The sequence below is a fragment of the Varroa jacobsoni genome, unplaced genomic scaffold, assembly GCF_002532875.2.
Source record: "Varroa jacobsoni isolate VJ856 unplaced genomic scaffold, vjacob_1.0 scaffold_140, whole genome shotgun sequence".
NCBI lineage: Eukaryota > Metazoa > Arthropoda > Arachnida > Mesostigmata > Varroidae > Varroa > Varroa jacobsoni.
Genome location: NW_019213042.1, coordinates 170,479 through 196,139, shown reverse-complemented (window position 1 = coordinate 196,139; position 25,661 = coordinate 170,479). Strand labels below are relative to the sequence as shown.

At 39.7% G+C, this 25,661-nt stretch overlaps 2 protein-coding genes across 14 annotated transcripts in view; one reads left to right on the top strand and one right to left on the bottom strand.

Annotated features, from left to right (window-relative positions):
- Positions 1-24,817, top strand: part of LOC111269034 (nose resistant to fluoxetine protein 6) — a 44,957-nt gene extending 20,140 nt beyond the window's left edge. For 3 of the 6 annotated variants that reach the window (XM_022848358.2, XM_022848352.2, XM_022848367.2), the window contains 19 exons: positions 10,123-10,246; positions 10,790-10,859; positions 13,119-13,281; positions 14,617-14,707; positions 15,467-15,567; positions 15,968-16,045; positions 16,378-16,470; positions 16,842-16,935; positions 19,315-19,444; positions 20,020-20,151; positions 20,283-20,394; positions 20,757-20,847; positions 21,268-21,446; positions 21,671-21,791; positions 21,987-22,043; positions 22,545-22,641; positions 22,924-23,038; positions 23,216-23,292; positions 23,662-24,817. In XM_022848358.2, the coding sequence (XP_022704093.1) occupies positions 10,123-10,246; positions 10,790-10,859; positions 13,119-13,281; positions 14,617-14,707; positions 15,467-15,567; positions 15,968-16,045; positions 16,378-16,470; positions 16,842-16,935; positions 19,315-19,444; positions 20,020-20,151; positions 20,283-20,394; positions 20,757-20,847; positions 21,268-21,446; positions 21,671-21,791; positions 21,987-22,043; positions 22,545-22,641; positions 22,924-23,038; positions 23,216-23,292; positions 23,662-23,757 (2,021 nt within the window). In that variant the 3' untranslated portion in view covers positions 23,758-24,817. Of the gene's footprint in view, positions 1-8,501; positions 8,610-8,891; positions 9,289-10,122; positions 10,247-10,280; positions 10,679-10,789; positions 10,860-13,118; positions 13,282-14,616; positions 14,708-15,466; positions 15,568-15,967; positions 16,046-16,377; positions 16,471-16,841; positions 16,936-19,314; positions 19,445-20,019; positions 20,152-20,282; positions 20,395-20,756; positions 20,848-21,267; positions 21,447-21,670; positions 21,792-21,986; positions 22,044-22,544; positions 22,642-22,923; positions 23,039-23,215; positions 23,293-23,661 lie in introns of those variants that run through there. The other 3 variants (XM_022848398.2, XM_022848408.1, XM_022848389.2) reach the window with 3 other exon arrangements.
- LOC111269064 (uncharacterized) lies at positions 934-8,340 on the bottom strand. Of its 8 annotated transcripts, none has more exons than XR_015314454.1 (3): positions 8,202-8,340; positions 4,624-4,694; positions 934-4,532 (listed from the first exon to the last, which is right to left on the bottom strand). XR_015314454.1 is itself a non-coding variant. In XM_086971946.1 (3 exons), exons 1-3 carry the CDS (start codon positions 6,060-6,062, stop codon positions 4,509-4,511), a joined length of 339 nt encoding a protein of 112 aa, XP_086828072.1. In that variant the 5' UTR covers positions 6,063-8,177; the 3' UTR covers positions 934-4,508. The 8 variants fall into 8 exon arrangements, 2 of the variants coding, with proteins under 2 accessions (XP_086828072.1, XP_086828066.1); XR_015314459.1 differs by lacking the exon at positions 8,202-8,340 and having other exon boundaries at positions 934-1,244; positions 3,674-4,532; positions 4,624-8,177; XR_002685556.2 differs by lacking the exon at positions 8,202-8,340 and having other exon boundaries at positions 934-3,762; positions 3,886-4,532; positions 4,624-8,177.
- Positions 24,818-25,661: the final 844 nt, after the last annotated feature.

The window sequence follows — 25,661 nt, the reverse complement described above, 5'->3', positions numbered from 1 at the left end:
TTGCCCACAGCATGTTAGCTTTATTGTGTTACATGTACAAACCTGGAATTAGAAGATATATTTCCTTAATCTAGCCAGTCTAGTCTATAGTTTATGGAAATGATTGAAATTTACTGGAAACGAATATAATTAAAGTGAGTTTCGGTATGAAATAGAGCGAATAATAGGTATTACTGTGTTTGCAACTATACATGTTCTTGGTTAGAGGGTTTCTTTTGGATATATTTCCCGCTTATGTAACCCTTGATTCTTCGTGAGAAATTTGGCGGAACAGCGGTAGGCTCATACACGAGAGTTGTGTGGTTTCCTTCTAAATCTCTTTTTTTTTTATCGGGCGATCTTCTCAAATAGAAGCGATAATGAAAAGATAACGCACGCTTTGAATACAACCAGCTGCCAGATATAAGAATCCATTTTCAATTAGGAACGTTTCACTAGTTCGAATTTCAGTCTGAGGGAACTAACGAAACTGGTCCATACACTTTCTTCCGTTAAAATGAAAGACTAGCAAACCGCAAGACCGAAATGCTTTCCGTCTCACGTTGTGCACGGACGGTTGGTTTACGCTTGCATCTTTGCATCGCCTATTGGTCTTCTGTAATCTTTTCAACTACTTTATCTCTTCCTAATATTGCTACCAGAACAATGATTGACACGCAAAGACAGACAATAGTTGGCATTGCTTCGTCCGTAAATGGAAATTATCGATTGCCATTTCGCCAACTGACGGTTACATAAGATCATTGCGAGTCAACATGGAGGTACGACAGGCTCTCTATGCTGAATGCCTTAGTCTGGCAATTTATCTTTCAGCCATCCATGTGTTTGGCGCCCCGGCGACTGAACCTCGCCCCTTGAAGATGAACCAAAATACGCCTCAGCAATCTGTTGTTCTAGACCATTATATCACAATGTAGCCAATGTATCATATCACAGATGTTAATTGCCAGCTTTATTTTGAATTTGCGCTTGGCCAGGCCTAACATAACAAATGGAACGATCCTTTTAGTGCCTATTTTTCTAGACCACATAGAGAGACGGTTCTTTCCATCATGCATAGGAGTAATTTAATCATTCTAGCGTTTCCTGTTGTAGGATGCAATTCTATTGTAGGCCACAATTGTATCAACCCCATAATCGGATGGCGGCGTTATGATATCTGCATCACCCGTGCCAGCTTTCAGTGCTAGCCCATTGTCTCGGCTTGAATGAATACGTCCATACAACCCGACCGCGAAGATGTCCTATGATAATCGAAACACACAGACACATACACAATATACATTAAGTACACGACGAACGCCTATAGCAGCTCCGCTATAGCTGTCACTGCTAGAACCAGCGCCGCTTGAAATGTTATTTCCTTTTTTTACAACGATAGAAAAAAAACAAAGTAAGTTCTGGACGCATTCAAAAGTTGGCTGAAAATCGGAACAATCCGCCGTTGGTCGGCCCGATAGCGATCACAGCGCTTGCGTATGCAGCGGCAAGCTCAATGACGGGACGCAACGTAACATTTCGGTGTAGTGTTCGCACAAAGGAAAACTTTCTCTGCTTGCTCGACAGCAAGTCCGCCAAACTGTAATGCGAAAAACATTAGATTGATCGGCAGATGATGAGGTTCGGCGACGACGATAACGGTGGCGGGGGCCAGTAGAAGACAGTGGCTATTTAATAGCGACGCGGGTCGTCATGATAAGCGAGAAAATGATAGCCCATAGTAGAGGTGGCATACGACGTTTCTAGTCGTCTCTATTTCGACCCGTCCGTCAGGCGTGATCACGTTCAAATGACGGCTCACTTGTTGTTACGGTGAGCATTCGTGTCTATTATTCATAACGAGCATTTCAGTTCTTGTAATATGGTTTTTCGCAGTATCATTTGTTGTTGTAGCTTTGTACATTGGAGGAAAAGGGTTCGAGAAAGAGATTCGGACGACGTCGCTACGCTCCATTACTACCTACTACAAAAATCGAATGTCGTAGTTCATTGCGTCATTAAACTGCGCTACGTAACAACTGATATTATTTTTTAACGTAAATAGCATTGAGAACTTTCAGTACTGAGCGTGTGCCTTCGTAACTGAAATCTGTAGTCGAAGATTGTTTAAGGCCATCATTTGGGTTAATTATTTGGTTGTTGCTATCAACTTATTAATGATAGGGATATCCAGTCTGTCTTCAAGGGCGTCATTGGATTCTGGGCAATGTAACCGATTGTTAAGCGGACAGCCCAAAAGTGCCAAAAAAAACACGGAAGCGTACATATATTTTAGCAGACGATACGACGAAGCCAGAATAAATATAATCAAATGAAAAGTTTGATACTTCTTCTGTGCCTTCAGCGAAATCACGCAAGAATGAACATATTTCTCAGATAGCAAGAGACTTCAAAGTGCTTCTAAAATCGACGGACTATTTACTGGGTGGCGGGGTGGATATTAGCGAGAAACTTGAAGCACAATTGAGTGCGTCAGGTGATGCCATGCTCCGGGTTAAAATCTGAAGTGCTTTTCCTGCTAAAGCTAAAAATGATTCGCCTTTATTTCAAATGTGACGGACTTGTATATCCATTGCTATCATTGGTAGTATTATAAATTGAGTAAACGAATGGTTTAGCATCGTATTTTTGTTTACAAGATGTAGAATCTGCTGTTTACTTTGGCTACATTGAATGTTCTATGAATAAGTAAGCTTTGCAGAAATTCTAGCAGTGGACATTTTGGCTAGAAATCGTCTGCTATTGCCATTTTATTTGGAACTCAGGTAATACCAACAATTCTACTTGATTCACTTCAGATTCAAAATGCAAATTATACGCGGATTGGTAGAATACCTTCAGGTATATTACCACCCTCCCGCCTAATGGACGAACTCTCTGTAAACACGAAAGCTGTACCTTTAGGGTTTGTTAATCGCTTGACATATCAATGTGTCCAAAATTGACCGATGTACTAAAGGGCATTACTAAGGGGACTGACGTTGCAAGCTATTAGGTAATAAACAAAGTAAAAAAGAACAACAAGGAAAGTAAGAAGGGGCTATTACAAACGTGATCCCGGTATTTTATGTTCGTAAGAAGTGGGCAAATCGACTTAGCTTCTTTTGTCGCGTCTGACTGAGCGTTGTACGGAGACAGTACGTGAACAACGTTGTCGCATACTTTCGCTGCTGCTCTAGCAATGACCGATGGTGAGAGAAGGGCCACCGGGCCAGTTGGCCCGGGTCTTATTATCCGCACTTATTTCGTATCAGAAGGCTCATTCCGAATCGACAATAGGCAACTTTATTAACGTACGGTTGTTAGCGCTATTCAAAAACCAAGTTCTTTATTAAAAACAAAAAAAGACGAGGAAAATCCGTACGTTTCACTGGCGAGCTAAATTCACTAAGTAACGCAAATCAAACCTCACGATAATAGTCGCTGCGCTATAATACATAAATACTTAAAAGAACGAATATTTTACTCAGGTTGTTTCGTCATTCACTTCATGTTAGTTTGTGGCCGGAAACGCGTTTTTACTTAGCATATAACAGGACTGAGGTATGAGAACCAGTTTCGTGGTATTGAATTTAAGATATTGTTAACACTTGAATTTAGCTGCTGTGCTTTTCCTAAGAAGGGGACGCTAGAAATAAGCGAAAGAAGAGAGATGGCAGTGGCCTGTTGTTACCGTTATACATGAAACCATCGCCGGCAACAAACAATTGATGTATGGTGAAAGCCAATGCAGTTTGTCCTTTGTTGGTCCATAGGCGAAAACTGAAACCAGAATGCCACGACACTGGCATCATATTGTCGGCTTCTTGTGTTTTTGTGGACAAACACTTTATTGGATATTGTTACCATAATAGTAACGACGTGACTTTTTTTACTCTACAATACCTTGCTATCCAGCAGACCTTGTGGGCGATACTAGAAGCGATAACTTTGGTGAAACGAAGGATTCAATAAGCACGACGTCATACTGCACTAACATGTTCAAACAGCTTATTGTAATTAACCCGACCTGTTATTATAGGACACGACGAGATATACCGAACACAGCAGAATTTTTCGTGATCTTTTCCCCAGCGTCGTACGTAGCCGAACGTCATAAAATAGAATCGGATCGAAAAAGAAAAAAAAAAGAAAAAAAGATACGTTAGGATGTTTTTTTAGCTGGAAATAATATTGTGCGGCTGCTGCCACTGCTATTCTTAAATAGCGCGGGGTTCAAGTGGTTCGTCATTTAAAATGATTTGTTTGTTTATTTATCAGTAGACCCCGTCGGTCATGCGTTAAAAGTCTCAGACACCCGGAGATCGCATTGCTACACAGACTATCAGCTATATTGATCGCTTTCTATGTGAACGACGCTATTTAGTACGCTCGTAGGCAGCCGATAATGGTTGGTGTTAGCAGTGAGCTAACATCAACCGTTACCGGCCTCGCCGAAAGGTAGACACAGTGGTCGTTCTCAAAGCAGCGACAACGCCAGCACGACGGCTGAAGAACACGATGTTTCCTTACTTCAAATCATTTGTCTGGCTCTGCAACAGAGAAAAAGTGTTCATATCTTTCCGTATGAGTGCGCCTGAAGTAACATCTTATCGACGATAATCATAAATATAAAAGGCTTACCGCCGGCGATGACGTTGGCAGGAAACGTATAAGCGCTACGCGTGTCCTTGTTCCTGAATACCGAACTGTACCTGCGTTCATTCCATGCATTAGTACGGTCTTACAGAAAAGTGCGTAATTTGGCCGCTGATATATCGTCTATAACGTTTTTCCAGCTTTTCCAAGCAAAAAGATTTTCGAACTTTGACGTTAAAACGATCTACGCAAGGGATCGCTGTGTTTTGACCAATGTGCCCAACTTGTTAAGATATTTAGCTCCAAATTACTATTCCGCATTTTAACTTCATTGAACTTGATACTTGAAAGTGTCAAAATCACTACAATAGATGTCCAATATTATTATTATTATTATTATTAGAAGGGTTTGAGCGGAGAGAAACAGTTGAGCGCAATGGATCGGTCAGACTATAAACTGAGGTTATTTGATATTGAAATCTAAGAATAGTAAGCTGAAAAGTGCTCTTTTTTCAAATAGCTACACACAGGTCTATAGCACTCGGAGGGGAATGTTCTATTTGATTTAATAAATTTTTATATAATTTCGTGTGAAGGATAAGAAAGCGTCAAGTAAGCCCTTGAGATGTTCCACTATAGACATAAACCGCACGGCGGAGACCGCGGCGCCACTGTAACTCGATTAAAATACTATATATTTGTAGATGTCTGAAAAGCAGAAAAAGACACGGTCTATTTACAGTATCTTGTCGTCTGGGTCATATAATGTTAATGGGAAATCAGCCTTTTTTGTGCCGCCCTGTGTAGACGAATGAATGACCTGATTAAAACCAGCTAAATCAGCGGCGACCTCCCTAAATTTAGGGAGTCTTGTTGGCGATAGCTGCCGCCTGTGCCTGCGTTTCAGCGTCCTTAAAATAGATTAGCCGATTTCATCATAGCTTCGACCGCTACATGTGCCGTAACACTGTCACAAACTACAGTAGACGGCGAGAAGCGATAGTAGACAGGCGTTGTAAAGCGGTAAAGCAGCAATGCATAACAGAAACAACGTAAAGGTCGCCATAACATCAGAGTTTTTGCGGTGCTGGGAGCGCAAAAGCCGGAAGTGGCAGGGAAAAAGTTGTCTGGCCACATTTCAGAAAGCGAACTTCGTCGTTCAGAAAGAAGATTCATTGTTATTGGTACGGTAATTAATTCTGAAATGATAATATTGTCGTACAGCCATATCAAAAGTTACCTTCAACGGCAAAAAGATCTGAAATACCAACTCGATCCGGTTGGCTTTGAGGGATGTCCTTTTGACGGCCGATGACTCCGATGGACCGTTGACGGGGGCAGTCCACAAATGAAAGCCAAATGTTTAAGCAACGCTCATAAACGCGTCGGCCCAGGAATATCACAGACAAGCATACGGCGAACAGGAAGGACCAATAACGCCGACACAGTCTATTAAAGAAAACCAAAGCTTCAGAATTCGTCATTTACTATAAACTGTGGGGAAAGGACCAATTTCTTGATACAGAGATCTGATCGACTGTTAGTAATTGCCTTAGGGTCCGAACGACAAATTGGTAAACGGGAAGTGCATTGATTATGGCACGACCGGAAACAGTGGGAAAAGAAGCCAATAACTATACCTGAATTAAGAATCAGTTCGTTATTAGAACATTAGGCGTTATTAAATATCTAAGCGTTCGTGAAGCGCAACTATAAAAAAAAACTAAACTTATTAGTAACTTTTTTAGTATTTTTTATTTTATATCAGATTTTAGTATTTTTAGTATTAAGTTATACTGTGCCTAACAAGCGTCTAATGTTATTTAATACAATATTACCAAATAAATATTTCTACCGAATAGATATAACAATTGTTATTTAAACAAATGTGAGGCTCGTTGAACATTGCTATCGAAAAGTACCGTACGAATTAAATTAACGAAAAACGCATAATAAAAATTGCGAATTAATAAATAACTAGCTGTTAAAAGTTCTTATTTACAAACAAAAACACAAGAGCGCATTAAAATGCAAGTAATGCATTGGTTCAGTAAGGCTCTGTGAACAGTCGAGCTATCTATAATGCACGTCTGGTAACGGATAGATCCAGCGCCTATCCGGTTCCTATTTTTTTATCTAGCCTCAATGCGAAAGAACACGTGGAATAGGGAAGGGCTATTACACTTATCTAATTCGTATTGACTTCTTTCTAAAAAGTTCCACAAAACCCCATGGGAGAGAAGAATGGTTGGGAATAATTTCGAAACAATAACTACGATAACGTATCAACATTTTGTGAATAAAATTGCCTGCTTACAAGCTGACAAAACTCATTATCTTGTTGTAGCTTATTCATTTGTTTTTTTGTAGCAGATCGAAATTTGGGTATCTGTTGATCGTGCTCCAAAATAGTATCACTTGGCCGGGCGTCCTTGGACGTTCATTCTCCTAATTCATTTCTCCGTTCATTTTAATGGAGTTGTAGCTAACGCGTAATACTAGCAAGTCTAGTGGCATGCAGTTCAGTTATTAACCATTAGCGATATATTCATATTTATTGAATAGCTGGTCGATCAAGCCGACACGGATACGCCTAGTCGGCGTTCGCTATTGGACCAGAGATGATTCGTAGTGCGTCGGGACTGTATGGAAAAAAACTCGGTTCTTTTGAAACACGAAGAAAAGTTACATCGAACGTAAAAGGTCATCGTATGTAGAACCATTTCTACCGAAAATATCGATGTTCGCTTATTTGAGAAAATAATTAATGCGTCATAAACTCAAAAGAAGTCACTTATTCATTACGGCAGTAATAGTATATTGTTAGCAGTTTATAGCTGGACACTTTTATTGGAAAGAAGGATCCAAATTCATAGATATTGCCCTCTGCTCGTGCTCTTCACAAAAAGTTCATATTCAGTCACACATGGTTTCAGCTAATGTCCTGTAATGATTGGTGCTTTAACCTTTTTCCGCGCCCCTTCTTCGAAAAGCTGCTCTCGGGTTCCGAAACGAGACTATAAATCTAGTTTCTACGTTCGCTTGAAACAAACGGTGGGTTTAGCATGTATTTATTAATGTATCTCATAAATATAACTAGTAAGAGAAGTATATATAATTTTTGGGAAGACTGAGCGAAAACGTACGTTACAAAGCAAAAAAAAACATAAGAATTTTGACAATTCACTAGAACCAGAATGATGGTTTAATCTCTTTGCCCAGGCTGGGCAACATAGCTTTCTTTTTAGATGGACCAACACCTTTTGTGTACTTCTTTTGACTGAGTTTACTGAGTTTTACTTCCTAAGTGATTGTGTGCAGATTTAGCTAAATGGACTGATTTCTACACATGTAAACATGGTACATTCGTTCTTAAATTTGGGCCGGTCCAAGCGGGCAAAACAATCAGCCATAACGTAGTAACATGTAACGCCGAAAAGAATACATTAAACTTTAGGAAGTTATTTAACATCACTTAGGAGCTCTGCCCCCGAAATACGACACATTTTACAAATCTACATGAAGCCACACTTCTACTATATATAAAATTATGCCATTAGCGCAGAGCTTGCCTCTCAGTAACGCTACGTATCTGTCACTAGTTTAGTAGTAGTAGTACTCACAGTAGGTTTTACCCTCTTGCCTCGAGTTCTTCTCTAAATGTTTTCATGCGAACGCTGTACTTATCTTTTTTTCTTCTTTTCTTACAACTTTTCGATGTAAAGAAACTATCAGCAGCAGATATTGGTTGTGTCGACGTTGTTTTGTGCTAACTACTGGTCGAGTGAATGATACAGCTGGAGGCAGTCTAGCTAGGTATATTATACGTGTCTCTCTATGCCGCTTCCGTTACCAACGTTTGTTTGTTGTACCGCAGCAGAACGGCATCAATGCTCGCCGACAGGTACATCGTACAACCGCCAAGGTATCGGCGGTCTGATAGGCTGATAGCGGTGATCGTACATGTTCCAGCTGATTCGGTCGAACGGGTTGTCTGTTATTCGATACAATCAACGTGACAAAACGTAACGGTAACAATGCCATCTGTACACGTATTCTGCTGTTTCATTTACTCAACATAGGACTCTCGCAGTGTTATAGTAAATGGTATATGACCTAACGTGGCTTACCCGCGTGGGTGTCGTAATGCCGATAAAATATTAATAAAGATTTGAAAATCCATATGCATACTGTAGACGTTTGGTCACAAGCGTCGATGTTCATTTAAACCCTCCAAGCTAGAATTGAGTTTGACCAACTATTCGTTTCGGATTGAAACATCTTACCGATAAAGGTTATTTCCATTTTATTAGACCTGGGAAGTGCCACACCTATATGGGTTCGAATCGGACTATGTACGAGACTCGCTGATAAAACGCTTCAGGATCTACAGATGTTGAAAAGGACCGCAGTGTTTGCTAACGGCGAAGTTGTCACCGGCCGAATATGGTTGAAAGCACAGAGTAGCCAGTTAAAATGACTCGTTCATTGACTGGCAATATCTTGGACCGCGCGATTCGCTGATAGCTGAAATTCCTTGCAGCGCTTTGGTCAGACGCATGTTTAAAAGGTCCGCTAAAGAGGTTCTGACAGCCGCAGTCACAGAGATCTTACTGAGCGTACAAAGCTGCCACTGATGCCTCAGTGCGTGAATAGATGAAAGACTAGTGGTGCTTGGGAGCATCGCAGATAAAGCAGAGTGAATAAAAGGTACGAAGGCGTCGTTCATCAGGAATACGCACACGGTTCACAGTTACTGTACTGCAATAAATAAGGCACCGGATCCCAGAATATCCTAGACTGAATCACATATGCAATCGGAACATGGGATCTAGGTTCTACGATAGATGGTTCTGCGGCGACGCAGGACTGTAAAACACTTATGGCATTTGAAATGAAGCCACTCAAGACTACGGCTTCATGTTTTCTACAAGGAATGCATACTTAAATGATAATACTTAGTGCGCAAGTTGAAGCATCTCTTTAGCTACAAATAGGGAATTTGAAACATATGGAAGTTCAAATTCAGCTCTATGTTCGAACAAACATAGCTATTGCTCCCCCCTAATATAACAAATCTCAGTAAATCTTTCTTTCTATCAGTATTGATAAGAAATACACGTACTATTATTATTCCAGGTAAATAATTTATTAAAAGACTGTATGAAGTTCCTAGTTCGTATGACAAAGCATGAAGATTAGGAAGTATTGAGCGTTCGTAGATTATATCCCTATGCACACAGAGAAGCAACTAATTGCTATATAAGCTCAGACTTTTCATTTCAGGAGTTAGGAAAAGATATAAGTGCTACACTCAGTACAGAGAGATGTCTATTCAAGTTGTTCATTGCTTCCATAAGACATACATTTGGCATCTATTAGAGTTATTTTTATCACAAAAGGAAATATACGGATAAGTCTGTTCCTAACATGCGGCCTTACCGTTTGGGGCTGCTATATGGAGAATTAAGATCGGACACATTCACGGGCCTATCAGTCGATAAGTACCTATCCATTCGCTTTCTGTGATACGTTCGTTTTCAGTGATCGATGCCTCGGGGCGTCCATCGGCCGGTATGCTCACAGGAACCTTGACGGACTTCGGTAATTACGACGAATGCTTGCGCGTCCGCGTTCAGGATGATGACGACGGCAATGAAATCTACAGGTACACAAGCCAACCTACATACGCTTCGCAAGAAAGACGATGACTTTTCTCTTTTCTCCCGTCCAAAAATGTCACCGTTGGCATCTGCCAGCTTAAGAACAGTTGCGTACGTACGTACGTACGTATGTATATATACAGCTGTTATACTTTGATGATTGATGTCTATCCGTTTTTAGGTGGTGATCAACAAAGACTGAGTTCACAACAGTGTATTGTAAGATGAAAATCCAGAGAATACTTGCTCAGATAGCCACAACAAAATCAACATGTGACATAAGCGTCCTTGACTGTTAGACGTAGTGACGATTCAGTACATGTTATGTCATGGACACACTTCTATAACCAGTGCAGGATCAGTAACGGCAAAGGATACCTATCGCTTCCAAATTTTGTGTTGAATTCTGCCTTCATTTTAGAAACTTGGCGATCGCAGTATGTACTTCTAACTACGAACTTTTTTCGACCTTGATAGTGAGCAAGGCAAATATTCAAGTTACCATTTTGTTGCCTCTAGTTACTAATGTAACCTTTTTACTGTTTCAGAGGCAAATACTGCACACTTAAGTTCACCGCACCGCTACCTCCGAGACCTAAACGTATCCACTATGATATGGTAACAGATAGCTAATGCTTTTTGCCTAAAAATGAAGAAAGATAGATAGAATTTGAAGCCTAACATTTCTCAGTAAATAAAAACGTACAATAACCGGACTTCATTAGTTGTTATAATCCACACTTCGACTGGACCGCTTTTTACATCGCATACATCAAATTACGTTGTGAGAAGAATTCGGGGGAAATGAAGGTTATCCAGTGGCGTCAAGGTCATTGAAGAAAACAAATTATTGGTTCAGTCTGGCAGTTTGAATTTCGTGCGCAACCAGGAATAGTTTCATTTAGCTGGCTGTGTACCGATAAATTCAGGATTCGCGCCCACCTTAAACACATTTCGCACAGTTGCATCTGTCCTGCGACCGAAGTTGAATTGAGCTGACGGAAGACGCAGCAGTTTCACCATCGCTGATGCAAAGAAAAGATGACTTCAGTCACAACTATCCACAAGACGCATCTTTTACAGACTAAGGCACGGACATTCCCATCGAGCAGCAACAAGGTCCTCGTAATCATTACGTCATGAGACCAAAACGCAACAGCGTTATGTTTTGGTTGAAACATATGGTTACAACGCACATACAATATACAATGAAACGAGCATCGGCGTGAATTGAAACTGGCAATTTTGCCGGACAAATGCAGTATGATTCATTTGTGCGCATAGAGCCGTGATGCTTCTTCATAGCTAATTATTACCAACAATGTGCTTTCTAGTAAACCTATTGCTGCAGATAAATGTTTTTACTTTGCTTTCAATACTCTACAGGGTTTCATAGAGGATATAAGCTTTTGTGTTTTACCTCTGAAAACGCCCACGGAACGATTTTTAGCTAGTGTTATTTCGATTTTTCTTAGCATATAGGACGCTTATATCTAAAATGGGCCAGTTTTTATATGCTCCAGTGCAAAGCTGTGTTTATACAGACAACATAGAGAGCCGAAAAACGAATGAAGTTGTATGTTAATGATAACAGTATCGTCACTATAGCTACAGAGTGTTTAAGAGCCTCCGGAATAGAGGAACAGTTCAGGACGAAAAAGGCATGGTTTTGCATTGTCCCTGTTTCAGGACTTGCCACAAAACGCGCTGGGCAGTAGAAGATCTGCTGCACTATGCTTGGACGAATTGCGGGAACCCTCTAGAACAGGTGTTGGGATTGGGTTGAAAATTGACTGAGCTAAGAATGTCTAACTCCGTTTAAGACAGTCAAAAATCAAGAGCTACACTGATTATACCTACATTATTACTATAAACCTTTGCTAACGGCATAGCGTTTCCGAATTCGATCACCATACTGGTATGTACGTGCGCACACGCATAAATATACATAACATGCAAAAGTTGATCGTTTCTCAATTCTAAACGTGGAAATGTCGACCTCAAGTTTCAACATAACTGGCAAAAGATTACGTACTTAATGATATCATAAAACGGTAAAACTCGTGATATGCCGCAGCAGTAAAAAGTCAAACTACACAGCTTCGAAGAGCAGTGAGTTGTTACGTACTCAATGTTGAGCGACACACGCTTGCCGCCTCAGATGACTAGCTCATTGTCCGCTGCTAGTCAGACGACACCTTTATGCTACAAAAAATGTAATACGCGAAACATTGGCGTACCAGTAGACCGAAAAATCTAACAAGCTTTCGATACAGGGATCACGAGAAAGCTGTAAGACCCCGATCATCGAATTACTTTCTATATGTAGTCACAATGTCGGTTCAAAACAACGGTGTTCCGTCCGTCCAGGCGACAGCATTGCAGTTCGCTGCCGCCGTAATTCAGTGTGATGACGGAAAGCCTCTGTTAACAAATCGAGCTTGAGACACAGCAGACTAGCGTGCATACAAGATATATGGAATCATTCAATTTTAATGGCTATAATTGTGTTTAATACAATAAAATCGATAGCACCGCCACCAACGTCCAGAAGGTTCGACCTCTACTGACAGTAAGTAGTAGGCTGTAGGGTTTCGTTTTGGGTATTCGCGCATAGATATTTCGCCCCTTGCCAAAATGACTCAGTACAGCGTTGAGACGATACGAACGTATTATGTATATTCAGCATAACACCCTATTCCCTGTTGCTCGGCAACCCTTATCGATAAGAACTAGATAGGATAGCGGGTTAGGTGGAGCTTACGTTCATTTCAAGGTTCACTGAAAGACAACAAAGTGTATCGTGACATATACGAGACCCTCAAAACTTCGTCTATATATTACACACTAATAAAAGACGTTTTTGTGGTTTGGCAGGACATTTGGGCCACTCTGGGTGACAATCACACCCTGCCGAGGGGCGGACTACTCGAACATATGGCGCCCCACTCAATTTATTTTTACCATTTAAATTCACAGTTGGGTATCTGTATACCCAGCGAGTGCTCGAGCGATGACATTAAAAATCTAGCCAATATCAGTAAGTATTTTTTGAATTCAAATTACTATCAACGCAGGCGGTGGGAAAAAGTATTACATTTAACCATCCTGGCGCTTCATGAACTTCGCAAGAAAAAAGATGAAATTTTTTGAATAAAAATGCATATTTTTGGTGCGCACTTATTTCCTCTGTAAGTGCGTAAAATTGAGCTAACCAGAATATTTAGCTCAGACTACAAAATTCGAAATGGCTGCGTTTAAAGTGTAGTAAAGCTATGTGTGTACCGACCGAGTTGTCGATCTGAGAGCTGCCCAGCGTCATCCACTGCGGACGTTACGTAAAAAGCTATAGATCAGTTGTGTCACTTGCATTTTATCATCTTTAGCTAACTTCTCAAATCGCAGGGAAAAAGACAGAAACATGGATAAAAAACTTTGATAAATAAACTTTGATTTGGATAAATATACATAGGAAATTCGTTATTTCGAGCTGTCGAATTAAGACGAAAAGTTTATGGTCATCGAAGTTAATAGATATCAAAAGTTGAACACTTTAGGGATTCCTGAATCGTCTATAGGTCTATCCTAACCTAACATGACACGAACGCAGCGCGATGTGTTGTCGCCAGAACGGGTATCGCGGTCAGTTGGCTGGTACCGAATTTTGGTTAAGAAGGCGGCTGAAGCAACGGCCTGACATGTAGTCTGAGTATTAGCCTTTCATACACAAATTAAAATTTCTGCTTTTTTCTGTACGATTTGTGTGATTTGCCACACTAGACAAGGGGGTGTGAACTGGTCAGTGGTCTCATACGACATCTCTGCATATATACTATGGTGAATAACCTGTCCCTTGTTGTCATGGCAAAAACCTATTGTAGCCGGCACGCCGGTAAGTGCGCCTATATTCCTGCGACCATTCAAGAACAATATTTTTGCAGAATTGGTCATCGAGTTAAAAATTGTTTCTATCCGTCAACTCGTTTTTACAGAATTACCACCATCACCACCAAATAAGCATATTTCTTTGTTCAATGAACTGCATTCTTCCGAGACATTTATAGGGATCTGTTTGAAACAACAGACCAGTCATCGTGCAATGTATCGTACTATTCAATACTATCCTATGTGTGATCCTTAATCAGCACAGTGTTGCTTTGAACATATTTCAATAGGTAGCATACTTCTTCGATAGGCATACTCCTTGAAAGATTTTTGTTTTTGTTTTTGTAAAATTGAAATTGTAGAGAAACGTGTTGCCATCTGCGCTTTTTGAAACCTACAACTCCAGAGCCAATGCGGAACATTATATTACCTGCGAAAATAGCAAATAGTTACTAATTTCGAATATGGAACGTTCGTAAACATTTTGCAGTGCTGAAAAGTATCAACTGGACGGTAGCAGTCTCCGACTGCGATGTCGACGAAGACTCGATCGAGGTTCGGCCAGGCCAAAAAATTGCCATGTGAGATATCATATGAAGTACCAATATGTTCGATGGCTAGTGTAACATGGTAGAATTTAATAATAGTAATTGAATGTTTTGATTCAGTGCTTTTGTGGTGACTATCCTATTTCATGTAACGGATTAACAGGTCCTTTAATAATCACAAAAACCGTATTACTATTGTAATAATGATATTCGAAGTGATAACTTGATATTTGTTACTTCATTACAAAGTGCATCCGCTTTGGTCGTCGAAACCAATAGGCTTCAGCACATCATTTATGTATATATCTTCATTTATACTGTTACCGCCAGTTCTTTTTTACAACACCAGCTTGAATTAGCGTTTTTCTTTTTGTCAGAAATTTATTTCTGTGCAGGCGTTTATAGGTTACCATTAAACCTTTAGATCGACCAATAGCTCTCCTCATATAATAAAACGATAGTAATTAAATAAATAATGTTTCAAGTCAGACGACGACGATGTATCTCTATATCTCTCATTGTGAAACTTAAGGGTATGGCACTACTTTTCGAGTATACCCTGTGTTGAATAATCAACAACGAGTAGCGAATATGGCTGACAAGTGCTTGAGGTCGCTATCCTTAGAAAGGAAAACTAGGAAAAAGGAGTTCTTGCGAGATACAGTTTTTCCAATGGTAGGATTTAGCGTAGCTTTATCTATTATATATTTAGGCTATTAAATAAATGCATACAATGAATGAATGAATTAAATGTCATAGAGTGAAATAATCTAATCCGGATTTTATTTCCAGCGTCGCACTCGGCACAATGGCTGTACTTACTATTCTAGGTACTATTGTGACAGCCCTGTATCGGGTAACAAGCGGTGCCGACGAAACACACAGGCCCTCTGGTAGGATCATAGATAGGCTGCTACGATTATAAATAAATTACCTATCAGAGCTCAAAATATCCTCAAAAAGAGCCTCAAATTTGCTATAGGAAAACAGTAATCGAGCGGCGTAGCCGCTAAGACACTGTACTTATTTACAGTTTTGTTCCATAAAAAGTGAGCGCCGTTGGTGAATGTGGCCAATTTTTCCTATACAAATAAAATTTCGCTTTGCCGGTCGGTAATTTTTACAAGCGGAGATGTCGACCATCGAGTGCATCCCTAGCACAGTATTTCTCAATGTTTCGAATCATCCTTTTATAATAAGAACAGAAATAATCATTTATACGTATATATCAAACAACGGATAACAAACGGGTTATAAATAGTACTAAGTTTGCTTATGCGTCCTGTGTTGTAGGTTTCTTAATGGCATTTTTCTGTGCTTTCTCCGTGTACGAAAATTCCGTGAGGTTGTTCTCCACGAGACAACAGCCAGGTCAGTATGTCTAGAATCAATGTGCACACTGCAGCAACAGCTCTGCACACTTACAATTTACCTTTAACGAGGTTAGGTAAATTTAAACGACAGGTGGCCTTTTGTTGGGATCGAAACTCTATCATGTCACAAGTGGTTCAGCATCTTGCCGTCGAACGGATTCGTATCAACGTGACCAGACAGCGCAAATACATCCATACATAATCAAACATAAAATACTTTGTCTTAGCGCCTAAAATAATCGATCACGGTGAGAAATATCGTGCACGGTCCTTTCTTCTACGAACCAAGCACAACAAAGTAATCGAAAGTGTTTTTGCCTTATCGACCAGGTACACTAAGTGTAATGCACGGAATCAAGTTCTTCAGCATATGCTGGGTGATACTTTGCCACGCGTACATCTTCACAAATCCCGAAGTTGTGGGTAATTATCACTTAAAGAAATCACTTTAGCCAAGTTTTTTTAATCAAATATTCTTTATTGTTTTTATTGTCACTCGTTAGCTGCCTGACGGGCAGCGACGTGTCTCATCTAAGCCAAAAAGATAAACCGGTTAAGGGATAGCTCCTCTTTCCTAACTAGGCCATTTGATGAAAAAAGCGAGAGAGATTATTACGCCACTGTCATTCGTCGGTTATACGATGCTGTCTATTCGTTCCTCAGCTATTAAAACGCTTTAGGCTGGACAGATTTCCAGACCAATTTCCAAGTACGGAAATATCGCCTCATTTTGTCCCAAATGTATCAGTAATTGTATTGAAAAATAACGTGCATTTTTTTGTGCTTTTTCGCAGTTTCTCTCCAGAATATTCAACGCGAGCCGTTTAAATGGTCATTCCAGCTGTTAATGTCTGGATGGCTGGCTGTCGACACCTTCTTTATGCTCGGGTAGGTGTCGCTAGTGCAGGACATTAAACTGGACGGCGATAGTCTAGGGGATAACGTATTTGCCTCCTAATATTACGTACACGCTATGGTGCAGCTTCGGACCTGGGTGTAAACACATTTAGTTTCGTGATGGGAGCCAGCCGTATGATGGACAACGATACCGGATAAACGGTTCGAAATATAGAGGATATTGGGCTATGCCGTACTCATCAGTGATCCGCTCGAGCTTAAGGATTTTACCCCTTTCCTACTACAATAAATCGAAAATGTGATTTTTTTATCTTAAATCGAATGGGTATCGTAACAGTGGTTGTGAGTGAAATACAATTACGTAGAATTTATCATACGATATCATTCATTGACTTTTCATTTGTAGTTCGTTACATACATACGTAAAATACTTTGTAAAGTTGCCCCTTGGAGTGCGTACTTTTTGGATAGCCCGATTTCCTCTCATACGTTCTATGGCCGTAATAACATAACACTTTTATTCGTGCCTTGTTTTGCATTGTTCGACGGGACGACAGAAACGGTACCGTACGGTGACTTCGAACCATAATGATGCCGCCTGCGCTTCTAGTCGCACAGACCGCATACAGATCGATGCAAACTTGCAGATTTATTGTTTAGGTATATTATTAGTGAATTTGTACTATTTGGCTTAATACTATGCTCAAACGGTAAGTTATAGTTCGTTCTCAGTGTTTTCACCTTGAACATTTGTTTCGTGGTCCTGATTTTCCGCACGTGCCTTTGGCATTGCTGTTTTCTATAATTCATGATGTGATTATGATACACTGACCGTAGTTATAGGGCTGTTCATTGCGAGTGCATGGTTGCGGCGTCTGACTTCAATAGTGTAATATACGTCTTCTTGTGCTTGTTGCCTTCGTAAAGCCTATGATCTGCGTTTTTTCGCTATTTACTGCTATTGGGCTATCTTAGCAGCGCATAGGGGAATCGAACCTAGAGTTGATGAAGGTGATCTGCTGCTATCATACACGGGTCATCTGTAAACATGACCTGATATATAACAGATCTTTATTTGAAATAACCCAATCCTCATAAAATCGCTATTACCGAAATTTTGTCGTTATTTAATGTATTTAAGGCATACTATATTCTAGCCGGATAGATTTCGTTGACTAGTTTCTGTTATACTTATTGCTGGCAGGATCGTTTCGCTGATAAACATCTAGTATATTCATACTATAGTATAGTATATTACGTCAGATATATGTCAAACAGGAATTTTAACTAAGATCAAGTTTTTTTTCTGTTTCTACCTAGATATACTGAATCTTCAGAAGCGTTTAAAAGAAAAATGGAGAAATTCTATTTCATTGATCAAACAGAGTAGCTTTATGAGTATTTTGAGACGAATCATTTCTCAAATTAAATTCATTTTAAAGACCAAATAACTCTTCAGTTCAAAACAAACTATATCGGATTCTTCATAGCAGCAGACAGCGACTGATCAGTCCTAGGACTAGATGAAATGCTTGGGGTGATAAAAGGTTTTGATAGGGACAGGGCCTCATTGAGAATAAGTTTTAAGGCGAACAAGATCGGTTCGATTTTTAAAACTTGTGTTCTTTGTAGCATGCTTGGTATCAGGCGCGTTAGCACTGAAATAAACGGTTAACACCTTAACGTGCCTGGGCTTTCGAAATAGCTTCCTGTTCCTTACGGTCGTTAAAAGGTTGGCCGCATCAGCATGTTGATTGTTTTCAGCGCCAATCTCGTAACGGAGCCCAAAAAAATTCTATCAACATTGAGTTACGCAACTGGTATAATTTGTGTTTTTGTTTGGACAAGAAAATCCATGAAAATTTTCAACGGTTTCCTTGATGTCGTGCGCCATTGTTTCGTGGGCTTAATGCATGTTTACGGTGGCTACGGCCCATAATCAGGCCCCTTTAGAAACTCCTAGCACCGTTCTATTTATTTTCTGCACTTGATGCAATCAAACCATCGTTAGCGACCTTCTACCGAAAATTTCTGTAATATGCATAGGCCTTTTTTTGTTGAAAACGGCCTGAAAACTATTGGCAGTGTTCACAGTTCTAAATGTGCAGGGCACATTTCCGTGAAACTCTCCTCTGCCCCTGTAGGTTTGTTGAATAATTTAAATATAAACATCTTAGCAATGATGAAACGCACTGTGAAAATCTGAACATTCGTATTGCAGTTAGCGAAGAAGTAATTGGATTACTTAATAAAACTGAGTTTAACTTGATAGGTAATATTGAAGTGCTTCCAAACGTGTTTTCCTACGAGTCATCCTCAGAAACTTAGCCACGGCTCTTTTTGTTCGTACTCAGATAACTCGGATCTAATGCATTTACAATTGCTTTGCATAAACATTATGTATTTTAGGGCGTTAACGTTAGCTTATGGCAGTATGAAGTACATGCAACAACATAACGGAAAACTTTCAATCTTCATGTACTTCTTCCACCGTCTTTGGAGACTTGTGCCACCGCTGGGATTCTCGATTTGTATCATGGTAATAAACGGATGGTTTAAGAGCCGATTTCAGTGTACACAGTCGTTCAGCTAGCTAGTTAGGACAACAATAATTTCGATCGATTCTTCAGTTGTTATAGCCGGAACAATTGGAAACCACCGTCACTCTAGCACACACCGCGCGCTGCACTCCAACTCTTCAAGTTGTTGAAATTCACAAGATTGACCGGCAATATACTTGACATTTTCTAGTACTTATTATTTATATTACATTTGCTATAATCACTGCGAATGACTTTCAATCGGTTTAGAAGTAAATTAGCAAATTAGGACACGTGGACGATCTGTACATTATGAATCATTTGGATTCCGAAGAACGATACTAAAAACATAAAGCACAGCTTTAGAGTCATTCTGAGTTGTCAATGACCCTTATTTTTGACGAGACATTTACGAATACACGACCCCAACACATATCTATTGCCTGTCAGAAACTATCAGTGAAATATACATACTGCAAGGTGGAGTCCATAAAGTGGAGATATAAGCTACTTGTACAGTTTGATCATTCGAAACGCTAGACTCTAACTCGAACTGCTCTGATCTTGACTTGAGGTTGTTCTACCCTTACTCGGGCGGGGTCCTCTATGGAAAAAGATGGTAGAGTATCAAGGTTTGAAGTGCGAATCATCGTGGTGGCAGACGTTGCTCTTCATCGCCAACTGGTCAACGAGCTACGAGACTCTCGTAAGTTCCATTGATACGAGCGTTGTTATTTCGTTTTTTCTTTAGGGGGCCTTGTGTTAGGATCTATTGTGTCAAACACGTTTACAGCTATTAATATTGTTATCTATATGGTCCGTGTTTGTGCTTATTAGTGTTTAGAAACGACATGGTATCTTCAGTGTGACCTTCAACTATACGCTACTGCTTTGTTGGTCATATTGCCGATGTATCGTCGACCGGCCCTTGCCACTTTGATTAATATTGGTATGTACAGTATACACAATGTGGTAAATTTTTAGCTCTTTCTTAGGACCCCTGGAAAAGCTATCGCAACAGATGTTCCTATGAAGCACGCTGATGTGCTGTATCAATATATATGTCAGTATGAATGTAAGGTAGTAGAACATTGACAATCACTTACTGAAATATTAATTAAAAATTTGCAACGAAAAAAACTCATTTTTATAGCAGCTTATAAGTATTTGTAAACCTCACTAATGAAGTAGTGTGCTCTTGGAGAAAAAATAAATTACGGTCTTTTATTGCATCACCCAGAGAGAGTCGAGCCGTACATCCGAACTGTTTCTTTTTGGAGTGGATAAGCAGTTGGTGTTTCCAATTTTCAGGTTTGCTGCTAGTAAGCATCGCCATATTCATGGTTGTTGTTATCAAACACGACTTTCCACCGATTATGATTTTCCTCCATCCCGATATTGAGTGAGTACTTTTTTTTATGAAAGGGGTAGCTATAGCCAAGTAACTGTGTGGCCCTTATTTCCAAAGGATACCATCTGGATAGATAGTTATCTCAGGAGGGCAAATAACGCCGACATTACTGTCCGAAGCTGAGGCGTTGCTAGGCTTGTCTTTATTTCTGCCTTGCATGTAATGAATCTTTTATGTAAATAATTGAACAAAGAACATTTCGTATTTAATTAAGTGTTATAACTTTCCTTTAGCTACCTCCATTGCGTGAGTTATGAATATTTCACTTCACACTGCATAAATATAAGTAAATAATATATAATAGTAATAATATATAAATAATATATAATAGTAAATAATTAATTTCGAAAACATGGTTTCATGAATTACAACAGTTCGTCAATCTTACGCTATTGCTAATATGTATTACAGGCTAATCAAAGAAGAAGCTCATATTCTCTACTACAGGCCGTACACTCATTATGGGCCCTATGCGGTCGGCCTCTTTATGGGCTATCTGATGTTCAAGACGCCAAAATGGAGAACAAATACCCTGCTTGTCGTCATCGGCTGGATTATAGCCATGGGAGGGCAATGGGCTATCATATACGGTTAGTAGCTACTATCACATGTAGGCGGTATTTTATTTTGAATTCTGCTTCATTTTCACAGAATAGTTGGTCACCGGCTAGTATGACGTCCAGATGTTTTTCTTTTCCAGGCAAAAAAATATATTTTGGTTAAATATCAAGTCTAAAGTCAGACTTCAATAAACGTCATCGAAAAGTAATCGTTGTCTCTTATTTTCTATTCAAATATAATTGTTTTGTAATAGGTATCCTTCCGTGGCATCATCATTATGACAGCCTCGGTCTTCCGCAGTACCTCTATGCGGCTACTCACCGAACATTGTGGTCCATCACCGTTGCCTATATCGTATGGGCAGTCCATTTCGGGTGCGTACATCTATATGTACGTATACATATATGTGCGTATAGAAACGTATGTAGATATGGACGACGTTATAAATTGAATTCATCCGGTACGGTGTCCGGATATAAATAAATAATACCCTCCCAAAGGGCTTATGGTTAAAGCAACAGGAAAAACAAATCTTAGATGACTGAAAGAACGGCGATGTGCTATTTCAGCTATGGAGGATGGATTGGTCAGTTCCTCACGTGGAAAGCGTTTGTTCCCCTTTCTAGGTAAGTAATGCCCACAGTTATCATCGCCATAAAACAAAAGGTCACCATAAAAAGAACTTTCCTTATTTATACAAGTTGTACAGTGTGTTCCGCTGGCAGAACTTGGAGGAGCGACCTCTGGCAATAACAACCAGAAGTTCGGCCGAGCGGGCCACGGCGTCGATAGTAGTAGCCCATTGCGATCAACAGCCTTGATGTGTAGTTACCTCGAGGGATTATAATCAAAAGATTAAAGCAAATAACCCAGGGATTTCCTAGGTGAATAGCAAATTGAGCCAAGATACTGTGAACGAACACCTAACAGATTTCTTTCTTTAGGAAAATCTTAAAGCAAACTTTAAAATGGTGTTCTGTATTTAGTGTGGTTGATCGAGTTAAAAGTATCTATTCGTCGATAATACCGCCGTTAGCAGAATTATCCCTCATCAACTGATATTACGTCCTGTAAGATTTTCATAAGGCTTACTATGATTAACTTCCTGATGCCTGTTTATGCCACAGACTGGTGTTCATGACGTACCTGGCCCACCCGATTGTCATGTATTACAAACGCGGAGCTGCTAAAGAAAGGTTTTATTTGAGGCACTTTCCTGAAATGGTACGGAAATAACATCTTATTTCTCGTAAAAATCGTTTATTATGAAGTTACGTAGCCACATAATGATATGACTTTAGAAATTATGTATTTTATCTTTGGCTGGGAACCAGCAAGCCATTTATGCATACATAAGAGTGAATTGTTTCACCGATGTAGTTGAAGCCTCATTTTATTGGCGATCTGCTATTCTATCTCTCAACTCTATGAATAATTTTTAGATGTGAATTCATTAAATATCTGTTAACAAAATAACATACTTCTGCTCATTTGTCTCAATTTCAGACGTGGCAATATCTTGGCGATACTCTCTTTTCCTTCGGTTGCGCCTATGCGATGTCGATGATGTTCGAAGTACCTATTATCAACCTTGAGAAAATTATCCTAAAACCTCTACTTGGTAACTGTGATCTCTTAATTTTTTCGGATAGTACTTATAGAAACCCCACCCTCGTCCCTCCATCAACAAAGGATTTCGAGGGAAAAATAAAGATGTAAAGAAGCAGAAATTAGTAGTGCTTATAGAATCTCTTTTCGATTTATTCGACTCTGTCCTAACGTGAATATGGATTCTCAGGTGGAGGTAGTGGCCGTGACGGGCGGCACCGAATGGCAGAACGAACGAAACGCGCGAATGGCCGAGATCTCTCTCGGGTAAGTGCTTTCTAGCATACTAACTTTACCCTATATTGAGTGTTCTCAAGAAAAGAAATGCACAGGGCCCGAAGCGTTACAAGCGCTACATGTATGAAGTGGGCTTCGCAAAAATCATTATATAGGAGCTGACTAGTTATTTTATTTATATAGTTATATTTTCTTCATTATTAGCCTATAAGTAGCACTAAGCCTGTTGAACAAATCTGCGATGAAAGACACACCGAAGCTTCAATTACGAATACTAATGGAAATTTATCCTGTTCTCATAGAGTGAACGATCGTAGTGCAGTGCTTGAAGCCATAACGTTTGAATGCATTGTAGGTAACCCTAATGTTGTTTATACAATGAAGCCTTTATCGTTGCAGGTTTACCGTCAGGATATAGATATGAATTCTCGCGAATATCAAATGGATCAAATGGCCATAACTGGCTATAGAAGAACCATCCCTGAAAGACTGTAACGCCCGGATAGTAACTGATCTTCTAGTCGCCAGCTCATGATTAGCTGGCTAAACAAATGCTTGCCAATCCGTATCATGAGTGAATTATATATTAAAATATGAGCAGATCTATCTCAGGCTACAGCCAGATGATATGAGAGGCAACCCTCAATGTGTAGAACCCTGAAATTCGATAATTCGCGACGAACTGTCAAAAACATAGACCTTCCATGATACTCTATAGGTCTCTCGAATCCAAAGTCCGATGGTAGGGGTCATACGATGATCCATTTGACAAAAGAATTTTCCGTACACGTATCAAGTTCTCGTTTGTTGCGTTTCTAAACGTCTGTGATGATGCTGGCTTTGAATGATGAAACCAGCTCATGCCAGATGAATTATTTAAGTCAAGCAACACTTTATCCTTCGAACCACAATAACTTCAGAAATTGTCATCCTACGATGTAAAAAATATCTAGATTTTATTTAAAAGATAAAACTCATATTTTGGAACTAGCTTGGATAAACTTTTTCATCGAAACAAGTACCAATACACGTCTACTCCAACGTCTGTACTGGATCAGGGTATCCGAAACAATGATAAGGAGCTATTTTTAAAAGCTCTACATTTTGCAGTATGATATAATAATAATAACACGATTCAATAGTAACAGGCGAAATGAACAGAGTTTATATAGGCTGTGAGCGCGTGCAAAGGTTACGTGAACATCACTCGTTACGTATGTAAAAAGAAAGGAGATGCAAAAATGCACAGAGTGAGAACCGTTGCCGGCTCCATCCATCATCATGCACTCATGGATCAATGGACCTGGGAGCTTGCGTCGAACGAGTCGCATTAAAAGTGTTTTAGCATTCGGACAAAGGTCATTTTAACTTGTACTTTGTGACACTATGCTATCGAATGATGTGTTGAAATGTTCCGGTTCATAATCTGCTAGGTACGTCTGGATGAATGTCACATGAGAAGCTCAATCATTCCTCTAATGGAGAAACAATTTGTGTTATAAACAAAGATGCGCAAGGTGTTTGTTACGAAAATAAAAACAAGTTAAGAACACTCGTGGATGTTTCTTTATTTCACGTGAGTTACACAGACGCTTGTATAATGGTTAGTGCGTTATTATTTGTTTCAAAAAATGCCCATCTATCTACTTAGTGTAGGCGAATTTGATAACGCGAAAGAAACACTGCCGGATATTTCTCGGAAACGGCGCGTGTCTACGCATCTTCAATGTGATTTAATTGACGACGTCACTCCCGTTAAAGTCTTGTCTGACCATTAACCAATTCATATAGTTAACAAAGTTGGCTATAAATCGCATGGTTGCAAGACGGCCGTCTTTCTCTGTCAAAAAAAACCTCTGAGTTTCATCTAAGGAACAACCGTTAGGACTTAATGAGTAAAATATCAGAGAATATAACAAAGAACGTGTACTACACGTACTACGTTCCTTATCCTTCCAATTATTTAGATAAGCAAAACTACTTTCTTTCCAACCATATGTGTTCCCATTGGACTGCCAGTACGATTGATATCGATCTGCATTAGGATAGCTTCTGTTCTTAAGCCTATGACGACCGATTGACTGTACAATATCAAATTCATACTCCGACCACGAAAAAGGTTTTCTGTAAACACATCTAGTTGCCACAGCCTACGTTTTTCTATCTACTGCACTATATGCACCCTTGCGTATCACAGATTGGTACGACGATGTGCGATCGTTATAAAAATGTAAACAGATTTCGGAGAAGTATAACTATCCGTCTGAACTGAATCGTTACGTTATTTGAGTGTCATGGGGGGAGGGTTGAACGGGTTACTCGAGGCTTCCGATCGAGGCCTATTTATGTAAATTCCAGTTCGTAATCATACGCGGCGGAGTCTGACAGCTATGATTACC